Genomic DNA, 12,624 nt, shown 5'->3' on the forward strand with positions numbered 1-12,624 from the left:
TACATACTCAGTATTTACCACAACTATATGTATATATGTATATATATATATATATATATATATATATATATATATATATATATATATATATATCTATATATATATATATATATATATATATATATATATATATATATATATATATATATATATATATATATATATATATATATGTATGTATGTATGTATGTATGTATGTATGTTTGTATGTATGTACGCATGTATGTATGTATGTATGTATGCATATGCATATGTATGTGTGTGTAATACATTTATACGAAGATTGATGACAGTGACTTCAAAGTTTCGGCCTATCTGACGCTGGCTGCCCAAGACTTCGAAGTCACTTTCACCACTCTTCTGCTAAAAGTATAATAAATGTTCGATCTAACAGTATGTATTGGGTATTGATCTAGTTCAACGCAATCGGCTTTCGTTATGACTCAGCATAAAAAGAAACTGTAATATACCTACATACATAATTATATATATATATATATATATATATATATATATATATATATATATATATATATATAAGCGCACACATATTCACACACACGTACACTCACACATACATAAGATTATATGGCTTTGCGTTAATCTTTACATTGAATATATATAAAACAGTTTATAATTTTATGAATTAAGATGATTCTATAAAACATAATAGCTCAAAATGATAGATTATATTTCATTTATAAGAAACTTCTTTAAAAATTATATTGGTTTATGGTAATTTAATATCGCTTATGTGAATAATTTTACGAAATTCCATTAGTGTAAATTGAAAATAGGAATAAAATTTAGAGAAATTTAAATCATTTATTCAACAAGATCTTAGAATTCAAACTCTAGTAACATCATAAATGTTAGAGGCCATATAAAATATATTATTGTATTATATCGCTCATATATTTACTACTTATCCCTGAGAGTAATTTCACATAAGAATAATAATCGTTAATAGTTAAGGTATATCGCATACAAGTTGATGTATAATCGCTAAAATATTCCGAAAAGAAGGCAGTATTACCAGTTACCACAAGGGTAGATAATGTACTCTAGTACAATATACATTTTTTTAAGCATTCTATTCCATATAATATGTGTGTGTGTGTGTATATATATATATATATGTGTGTGTGTGTGTGTGTGTGTGTGTGTGCGTGTGTGTGTATATATAAATATATATATATATAAATATATATATAGAGAGAGAGATATGTATGTATGTATGTATGTATATGTATTTATATTTATATGTATATATCAAGCACGTGCCGTCAGTAGGTAGTTGGTGACGCTTATGTAGTAAAACACACAAAAAAGCGAAACAGGCGGGCGACTGAGTTGAAGGTAGATTTACATCTGTCTTTATATCGCGTAAAGAAAACGCTGTTGTAAGAATGTACGCAGCTCGTATAGTACATCAGTCCTATGCGTAGCTTAAATACTGAGATTGAAAGGCAAGGGTTAATTATACCTACCTAATCTCAAAAAAAAACCCAGATGAAGAAGATTTGGCAAGGCAAGAAAATGCACAGTCAGTTCTTGAAGAATAATGATGAGATTGATTGGAATAGAACCTGGCAATGGCTGTAGAAAGGAGACTTAAAAGGGCCCATTGAGGCATTAGTGTGCAGTACACAAAAACAAGTTCTCTGAAAAAAACTATTCCAAATATCACATTGATGAAATCACTGACTCGCCACAGTGTAGGATGTGCTCTGAGAAGACAGAAAGCATAAGCCATATTGTTAGTGGGTGTTGTAAGCTCGCATAACGCGAATATAAAAGGAGACAGGGCAATGTCGCCAGATACGTCCACTGGCTATTGTGCTGTAAAGCAAACCTCGAGAGAGACGAACAATGGTACGATCAAAAGCCAGAGGGAGTATTGGAAAACGAACATTACAAAATACTCTGGAATTTTAACATGCTGTGCGACCAAGTCATACTGGCGAGACGACCAGATATCGTGCACATCTATAAAGATAAAAAAAGAAGTAAAGATAATGGATGTCATAACACCAGGCGATTCGAGGGTGAAATGTAAGGAAACAGAATCGATTGAGAAATACCAGCCAATGCGGAACGAGATAGGAAAGTAATGGTGATTCCAGTGGAAATTAGAGCATTAGGAGTAGTTTCCAAGGGCTTTGAAAACATAATATTGGAGCTACTCTCAGGCTCGGAGTCATCCAGAAGACAGCATTGTTAGGTACAGCTCGCAATCTAAGGAGAGTATTATCTCTTTGAGTCACAGAAGGCACTATTTGAAACCTTTGGTGATTTGTCGTTGCCTGCCTTCAAGCAAAGAATAACCGGTAATTAAGAACTATCCGAGGGTTTTTCATAATAATAATAATAATAATAATAATAATAATAATGGTAATGATAATAATAGTTATAATCCTTCTACTAAAGGCACAAGGCCTGAAATTTTAGGGAAGGGGATTACAGTAGTCGGGTTACAAAATAATAATAATAATAATAATTGTAGTAGTAGTAGTAGTAGTAGTAGTAGTAGTAGTAGTAGTAGTAGTAGTAGTAGTAGCGACAGTAAACTTTGTTAGGTTATTGGTTTTTGTTAATAAAAACCTTAGTTGAATAATAACTATACGCTTTATGTAGTCTTACTTTTAATCTTGATTTTGATGAAAAAATTTGTGTATTATAAAGAGAGTTTTACTGTAACTCCTTTTGTTTAACCAAAGAAAGAAAACACAGTTTGATATTGTTATTTGATGGACGCAGAAAAATTTAAAACAATCTTATTCCGGAAGGCTTATGCTCAAGGGAAAAATATAATCGGTTTTGAAAATAGTTCAATGAAATCTAATACATAATATATTGTGATGTGGTGATGATAAGTTTCAAAATTACTGGGTAGAGATGGCATGTAACTGAGAGGAAAATATTGTCTTTTCGTTGTGAAAGAATACGTTGATTGCGAAGACATTGTGTCCCTGATTCAGGAACTAGAATGTGTTGGTAAATGAGTCTTCACAAGTAAGTCTAGAGCAGTGGTTCTCAACCGGGGTTCATATGGCCTCGAGGGTCAATAGAAACTGGGGTATTTTAAGGGCTTCTCAAATTTTTTTGCTTTAAATGTATGTATTGGTACGTATTGCAAGCAACAGTTAGGTTTCTTACTCTAACATGTTACATGATTCAACGTACCCAAGTTAATGTGTGAAAACAAGAGATAGGAATTTTCAAAGAAGTTTCCACGAAACTAGTTTTTAAACATCGAATGGCACCAGAATAAAATAGTAATCAAAGTGGTCCATAGATAAAAAATGTTTGAGAACCACTGGTCCAGAGCCCTGGTTTGAGTAGTAGTAGCAGATACATAAATGTGAGTACAATAATCTATTGAATTCCCTATGAGCTGGACAGAGAACCAGTGACCGGGAGAATATTTCCTGATCATAAAAGTAAATGCTAGTATTTTTTAATGCAGTTTTTCTAATGCTATACAGCTCAGATCATCACGTATTATTGCCAATTGTGAATATAACTTATAAGCTTGAACGTTATATAATTTTTCATGAAAATCTAAAATGTTATTAGAAGAATAATTACAATACTAAAATAACACAAAAAAATCCCAGCCAAGTAATTAAATATAAAATCGTTCTTTGCCTCTGAGACCAGCCTTGATCGAGAAGACATCATCAAAGTCATTCCAGCTGTGACTGTTTTATTTTTGTCCAGACACAACATTTCTAGAACTAAATAATTTAATATATTTCTGAAGCAATAAATTTCTCATCAGAAATTATATTAGATTTCCAGCATTTTAAATCAAAACACTGTGTGGTCATATAAGCGGACATTCTGGTATCATATAAGTGCACCGCAATTGACAAGAATATTGGTTTTAAAATTTTGGCACAAGTTCAACAAGTTTTTTTTTTTTTGTGGGGGTGGGGATAAGTCGATTGTATTGACACCAGTCCACAAGTGGTAATTATTTTATCGACCCCGAATGGATGAAGGCCGAAATCGATCTCGGCTGCATTTGAACTCAGAACGTGATGACGGACGAAATGCCGCTGAGCATTTTACCCGGCGTGTTAACGATTCTGCCAGCTCGAAAATATTGGCATAACTTTACAAGGTCGATAACTGTACGAGCCTGCACTCCAATATATAAATAAAATTAACTCTGGTTTAAATAGGACAGCAAAAACAAGGAGCCCCTTTGGAGAAACGTTACTCGACAGGCTGCGTAACTCGGAGATGATGGAGTCTCTTCAAGCCGAGCTACTTCTCTGCATTGAGAAGTCACAATTCTTGTACTACGGACATGTTCGTAGAATGTCACGGGAAAAAAATTGCAAACGTGATACTTCGAGCCGAGCCAACTACCAAGAGATTAAAGAGTAGACCAAAAACGAAATGGTTGGATAACATCCATTGTACCTCTTTGTTACTCACTTAAATTTTATTCACTTATCCTCGAATCTACTCTTCGTAATATTATAGACAGTATTTTTTATATAAAGTACTTGTCTGAATAGCTAAGAGCCGATTTCCTCACTCAGCTGGATCTCATTATCTGCATAAACTGCAAGAACATGATGTGGCCGGCACTTACGCACCAAGTCTGATATTCACTTAATATTGTTGAGTATACATGTTACTCAGACCAAACAAGATGTCTCAGTTTCAGTATCTAAATTAAACTGAAATTTAATTATATAAATATGAGGGTGGGGTATGTATGTATACATTATATAGTTTATTTCAAGATTTCTTGCCAATATAGAATGAATCGTTTTCTAACCTAGATTCAAGGCTCCTTCACTGGAATTTCAACATCAACAATATGTATGTATGTCTGTCTGTATGTATGTATGTACGTATGTACGTACGTATGTATGTATGTGCAGATTTGTATGTTTTATGTATGTATTCTCATGCATGTAGTTGCATATCTAGACATGCTCATATATATTTAAATGATAATCATCTGGAAAGTTTTATAGATTTTTACAGTTCCAGTGATATATTGCATCTGTAGTCTTCGAATAAGCTTTCACGTTTCTGGATTTGAGTAGCCTAATTTCTCAAGATGAGTATTTAAGCAGTGTGTTACATATCCCAGGACCCCAATAATTACAGGCATAAATCTGAACTTGTAATCTGGAGAGAGTAACTGCAGATTTCTCAATAGTTCAGCATTGGTGTTCGCTTTTTAATTGATCTTCAGCTTTATGTTAACTATATATGTTTGTATATATATATATATATATATATATATATATATATATATATATATAAGAATTTAAGGAATATCAAAGATCCCTATGGATCACACAGGTTGTAATCCTTTGAAACATATGTAGGAATAAAGTATGCAATTATAACATGCGTTTTCTCCATTCCTTAAATTTTTAATATACTCAAATACCCAAACTTTCAAGGAGTTCCTGCCTTAAAAACAGGAACTAAACCACAGTTATTTTGTGTTCTTTGCTACATTGGTTTCTATTAACCCATTTATTCTATCAGAAGAATTTTTATTCATTAAGATAGAAGAAATACACATAATCATATATATATATATCTATATATATATATATATATATATATATATATATATATATATATATATATATATACCACAGAGATTTTTCTTGAAGAACTTTAGTAGCTATGGATGTATAAAACAACTATGCAAGTCTACTAGGTTTCCAGATGTATTTTAGTCAGATTTAGTGTTGGAAATCCTGACGCATTGTATCTTTTATCTTTAACTTGTTTCAGTAACCGGATTGTGGTTATGCTGGGTCACTTCATTGAAGGGCTTAATCGAAAAACATCCACCACAGTACTTAGTTTTTAAAAGTCTGGAATTCATTTTATAGGCCTCTTTTGCCAAGCAACTAGGTTACGGTGATGTGAACAAACAACTGTTGTCAAACACAAACACACAAACACACTCACCCCCTCCATATATATATATATATACACGATCGGTTCTCACATAGATTCCGCCTGCCAAATTGCCTCACAAAGAAACGATCATCTCGGAGCCATAGTAGCTATAGAAGAAAACTCTTGCCTAAGATGCCTAAGATGCAGCTTCCTAACTACATAAACAACATTTATACATGTAGAAAACAATATTATATGAATTGTGAATGTGTCGTTATTTATATCTGATTGTAATACCTTATTCAGTAACCGCTCTTCGGTTACTTGTATGCGCGATCGTATTCCATCGGTCGTTACCGAACTTCCATAACCATAATTGAGAACAGGCACGAAAACCAGATTGTAGTTTGTAGCATAGGCGTAAGTGTGGCTGTCTGGTACCAAGTTTGCTTCCCAACCACACGTTTCCGGGTTCAGTCCCACTGCGTGGCACCTTGCAAGAGCCTCTTCCACTATGGCCTCGTGCCGACCAAAGACTTGTGAGTGAATCTGATAGATGGAAATTGAAAGAAGACTTTTCGCGAAATTGCATTTGACACTCCGGTTGATAACTGATGAGGAGTTGGTTAGCTTCTGTGTTTCTTTCCGTTCGTCTATGCATTTAGTATATGTTTTACAACCTGACTTGTGCCTGCTTTTCGTTCTTTGGTATCGCCAAGCCAACATGGCAGTCCAAAATATATGACGAATGCTGCCGTTGATGAGCTCCAAGAGGCCATCGCCTCTAGCTAGCTATGTGACACATGAACCTGTGTCCATTATAACCTTCGAACAGGGGAGGTTATCCGCTTCCCCTTGCTGGTCTGGCATCTACAGACTATTCTCAGGGTGTTGCCCTTTATCAATTTGAAGGAGGTGCTCCAGCAGTCTAATGATTGAAACAGATAAAAGGTATAACCCTTTGAGGATCTAATGCCAGAAGTGTCACTTTACTGTCCCACCACCTCAAACCTCAACACCAGTATGCAATTCAGCCTCCCATGATAAGTAAATACAGCTCCAAAGAGACCCGCACCTCTCCACTCGTCTCAGTGATGCTCAACTGACATGCAGAGTGCACCGGGAAAACTTTCTTAGAAGGATCCATGCCTCAATCTTTGCGATACTTAATTCTCATCACTACCTTGCAGCTCTCGGAAGAGGAACCATTCATTTTGTGTAGAAGCGAGAAAGTAATCTAAAGAATTACAACATAGAGCAAGTTTTTGAGTAAAAGCGTTAACACAATTAGAATTTTACGCAACCACACGAGAAGACACATTGACAGGTTATCTATAGACGTTGGCAGAAATGTAGAACTGTAGCTATTGATAAACTTGACATATTGTCAACCTTGAATCAGGTTCAACATCCATGATGTTTCTACTTGTTCGCTTGAATTTTTTTTTTTTTAGCGTGAATTTTCTTTTATTTGTTTGTCAGTCATTTGACCGGGACCGTGGTAGGGCAGCTCCTTGAAGAGTTTTAGTCGAACAAATCGACCCCAGTACATTACTTTTTTTCTTTTTTAGTCTGGTACTTGTTCTGCTGGCCACTTTTGGAAAGCCGCTAAATTACGGAGACGAAAACAAACCTCAACATCGGTTGTCAATTAGTGAGGTACACAAACACAACCACACACTTACATACACACACACACACACACACACGCACGCACACACTCACGCACACACACACTCACGCACACACACACATACACACGCACACACATACAATCACACACACATATACATTTCGGGCTTCCACACAGTTTCCTCTCCAAAAAGAGAATTCATGAATTCTCTTTTTCGTGATTTGGATTTTAACTGGCCTTTTTATCATGTAAGGAGTCCTGTCAATGGTCTCCTCTTTTTATACACTCTTATATATATATATATATATATATATATATATATATATATATATATATATATATATATATATATATATAAATATAAGAGTGTATATATATATATATATATATATATATATATATATATATAAGTGTGTATAAAAAGAGGAGACCATCGCATAGGTACTAAATGTGGTTATTTTGAGAAGTCCACTGTGTAGCGTTATTATTATTTTTCTATAATAATGCCCTTTATATAAATATATATATATATATATATATATATATATATATATATATATATATGTACATATATCTACATATATATACATATATATATGTGCACATATATATACATATGTATATACATGTACATATACCCCACCACATATACATATTAAAATATATATTTTCCTTGACAGCATATACTTTTTTACGACAGTATGTAAAGAAACTATATATAGGTAATGCCCTGATATTGTAAAGCTACTTTTAGTTTTCTTCTCAGTTATTAAAAGACATTAATAGCATAGATTTGATCAGGCATCAGATAATTCTAGAGAAGACAGCAAATAAACATGAGTCGATCGCCCGAGGATCTTATTACAACATAGCATTACATAGTGAGATCAACTCAGTAGATACAAATATTTCCTTTGATTTTGTATCAAGTTGGCCCCACGGAAGCAGGTATTGAGCAGATTATTTGAAAAAGAAAAGTCGTAAGAGAGTTAAACCTGAAAGGTTGTTTCAGAATTATGCAGTACATTGCGAGCACTGTTTTAAATAACGCCCGTTGATAAAATCTCGAACATAAATGATTCAAAACCGAGTTTACTGTTGTATTTTCAGCTAATGGCATATATAGGTTACTAGTTTGCTTCACCTGTGTCAAGTTCAGAAGTAGAATCAACATATTGATAATGGTATAACTAACGATAGGATTAACGTTTTTGAAGAAACCATCTCGGTGTTTCTGTCCTAGAAGATATCATATTAGCAAAGAGAGAGAGAGAGACGTTGTGCGTGCATGTGTCGTTTTGTGTGTGTTCAAAAGAACAGATATAGTGAAATGCGATATTAATTGAGAAAGCAAACAAATCTAACTTTAATGAAGTAAATCTATGAGATGTTCTGTTTTCTAAATAGTGTTCGAAAGGAAATGTCTTCACTGTTTGTTGATATTCTGACGTTCAAGTACTTTCGACGCTAAACCAATAAAGAAAAAAATAAACGAAAGTCTACTTAAACCGGTGCTTAGCAAGAACGTCTCTGCGTGATTATGAAGTGTGTGTGATTTAGTGTACTGGGATTATGTCGATTTCAGCCCAAGTGAACTATGCTATGATCAAGAGTTATCGCGAGCCATTCAATCAAATTTTGCTGAGACTTTATTAGTATTATCTTCCGTCTTATATAAAGAGATAACATCTCATTAGATTGTGGGGAAATAGTTGATAAGGACTTCACACATTCGCATAATATACACATCAATACAGACGCACTTAAATAAATATATACATATATTTAAGTATTTATATAAAATATATATACATACATATGTATGTATATATGCTTACATACGCATATTGGTTATATATATACAAAAATACATTCCTCTCTCTCTCTCTCTCTCTCTCTCTCTCTATATATATATATATATATATATATATATATATATATATATATATATATATATATTGCGTATGTGTATTTCGTGTGCAAGATTCTTGATGTGGATACGTGTGTTGAAAGAAATACAATTAAACTTTGAGAGAGGCATTATGCCGGTAATAAACACACGCACTGGTTCAGTCCTTTAATTTATATAGTTTTTTGTTAAATTATTTCATTGCACTCTTGCAATCTCTTCAGTAACTTGTCTCTCCACTTCCATTTATTTTGAACTATACATATATAGTTTTAGGGAAAAGAACCCCCTCTCTCCCATTTCATGGCATTCCATTCCTTTAACTTCTCTGCTTTCTTTCGTTATCCCCCTTGTACTTTTCCCTCTGTCCGTTCCTCTCTCTATCCCTCTCTCTATTTATTTCCCTAATTCTTCAACCGCTCTGCTCCCTACATCTCTCTGTCCTTCCTACGTGACCAGTGTTCGGCCAAGCATGATCTTTCTTTCTCCGCCCGTACAACGCCTTATTTTCCTTCGTCCTGACTTTCATCTATGTTTGTGCCTCAATGTCTGTCTACACAGCAGCACAACTCAACTTGCCTTTATTAGTCGAAAGATACCTGTTGTTATCTTGTTTGTATTTGTAATCGTGTGACATATTCTCCGTTTTCTCGTTCTTTTGTCTGTGTTGTCGTACACATTCGGTTGCTTTCGTTCAAAAGTTTAATGCGCTTAGCCTAGGCTTCTGGGGCCTGCCAATATATATATATATATATATATATATATATATATATATATATATATATATATGTGTGTGTGTGTGTGTGTGTGTGTGTGTGTGTGTGTGTATATGTATGTATGTATGTATATATATATACATATATATATATATATATATATATATATATATATATATATATATATATATATATATATATATATATGTATATGTATATTTATATAAATAAGGATAAGATCGATATTTAAAATATTGATCTTATCAAGTGGTCAGCATGGGAATAAAAACCATCAATGGTAATAATTATTTAAAATTATAATACAGGGTATCAAGAGATACCACCACGCTGAAAAAATAGCAGTCAAATCTTGACTCTAAAACCACAATAAATGTCCGCATGGCATTTGTATATGTATATGTATATGTATATGTATATATATAGATAGATAGATAGATAGATACATACACACATACATAAATACATACATACGCACATACGTATATTATATATATATATATATATATATATATATATATATATATACAGAGAGAGAGAGAGAGAGAGAGAGATACCAGAGTAAGCATATAAATACGAAACAAGGTGGAAAAATATTACTCGAATACCAGAGGTAGAGTGGAATTCGCTGGTGTAAAGGTAGAACACTTAGTCACGTTAACAAAGGGATGTGGGTTCGATTCCCACGCGGATAGAAAATCCTTCTTTTTCTCTGTCTAGGGCTAAAGCGACCCTTTATTAGTCATTGCACGGTGATCGCCATAAGCTTTAAGCTTATATAAAAATGCCATTTTTATTATTTACAGGGTTTTAAAAACGGTGCCGTATAAAAAAAACATTCGCACTGAAAGCATATAGAAAGTTTGTTTACATATAAAGATAACAAACACGAACTATTATAGTTCATAAATTTGACAGGAAGAGAGATGCTGATTCGCTGGTTTAAAGGCAACACACTCAGTCGCGTTAATAAAGAGATGTGGATTCGACTCCCACGCAGATAGGAAAGCCGTCTGTTTTTCTGTGGAGGGCTTATATGCTCCTTTATTAGACTATTTTCCTTACTCAGTACATGGTGATCGCCTTAAGCTTATATAAAAATACCATATATATTGTTATATTTCAAGATGGTCATTCTTTTTTTTTTTTTTTTTTTTGCCAAATAAACACACTCACTATATATTCGTTCTTCGCTCATTAATTACTATTCTTATTTCAACTCGTGTCCATTGTCCGGAAATCTTTCGTCACGCATCTGGGATCTCTTCAGCGACACTTTCCGTCCTCGTGTGTGCTCCTGCTCCGCTTAGTCCATGCGAATGGGTTGAGGTTCAGGGTAAAACGATTCTGCTACACAACGCCAAGGCAGCCTTTTCTGCTAATGCTGATGAGGATGATGAGGGTAATGGTGATGATGCTAGTGGTGGTGGTGGTGGTGGTGGTGGTGGTGGTGTTACTGATGATGATGATGTTGATGATAATGATGTCACCGTCACCATGAAGATGATATTCATGGTATTGACGGTAATGGCGATGGTGTTAATGCTGCTGCTGATGATGAAATAATGACGTTGATGGTAGTGCAGGTGGTGGTGGTGGTGAGCGCTGCTATTTGCGATGATGGTTATGTTGATAACGATGATGATATGTTGATGATGATAATGATGATGATGATGATGAAGATCAGGAGGAGGAGGAGGATATTGGTGATGGTAGTAGTGAAGATGGTGGCTGGTTTTGGTGTTGATGGTGATGGTGATGACAACGACGATGATGATATCAATGTCTACATGATTATATGGATTTTATTTAATTTTGCTTTATTTCATTTCAGTCGAGTTCATATAACGAAGGCGACACTCGACCACTTACATGGAGAATATGACACAGAACCCGGCTATGGAAGTGAGAGAAACTCATATCTAAGGCATCATAACATTGAAACCTATTTTATCAAAGCTAAGCATCCGAGAAAAGTAAGTCACAACACATATTTATATTTTATTGAATTCTGATATTTCGAACATATGCAAAGACATTCGCATACATAGATACATACATAGATACATACACACCGACGTGCATATATACAAATATACATACGTACATATGTACATATGTATGTATGCATAGATATATATATGTGTATGCACACATAGATATGCAGATATACAAGTATACATCCATATACAGATATAGACATATATGCACACCTACATACATCTACATGTATGGGTACATAGTCATATTCCAATATGCATACGTACATACATCCATATACCTATATGCATACGTACTTACACACACACACACACACATATATATATATATATATATATATATATATATATATATATATATATATATATATATATATATATATATATATATATATATATATATATACATTTATATATATATACACACACGCATATACATATACATACATATATACA

The 12,624-nt window shown here is 33.7% G+C and overlaps 1 protein-coding gene across 1 annotated transcript in view; it reads left to right on the forward strand.

Annotated features, from left to right (window-relative positions):
• LOC106868905 (uncharacterized) overlaps window positions 1-12,624 on the forward strand; it is a 666,050-nt gene that overhangs the window by 556,259 nt on the left and 97,167 nt on the right. The window contains exon 7 of the mRNA XM_052974592.2: window positions 12,003-12,144. Within this exon, the coding sequence (XP_052830552.1) occupies window positions 12,003-12,144 (142 nt within the window). The remainder of the gene's footprint in view (window positions 1-12,002; window positions 12,145-12,624) is intronic.

This window comes from Octopus bimaculoides, chromosome 18 (genome assembly GCF_046866305.1).
Source record: "Octopus bimaculoides isolate indiv1 chromosome 18, ASM4686630v1, whole genome shotgun sequence".
NCBI lineage: Eukaryota > Metazoa > Mollusca > Cephalopoda > Octopoda > Octopodidae > Octopus > Octopus bimaculoides.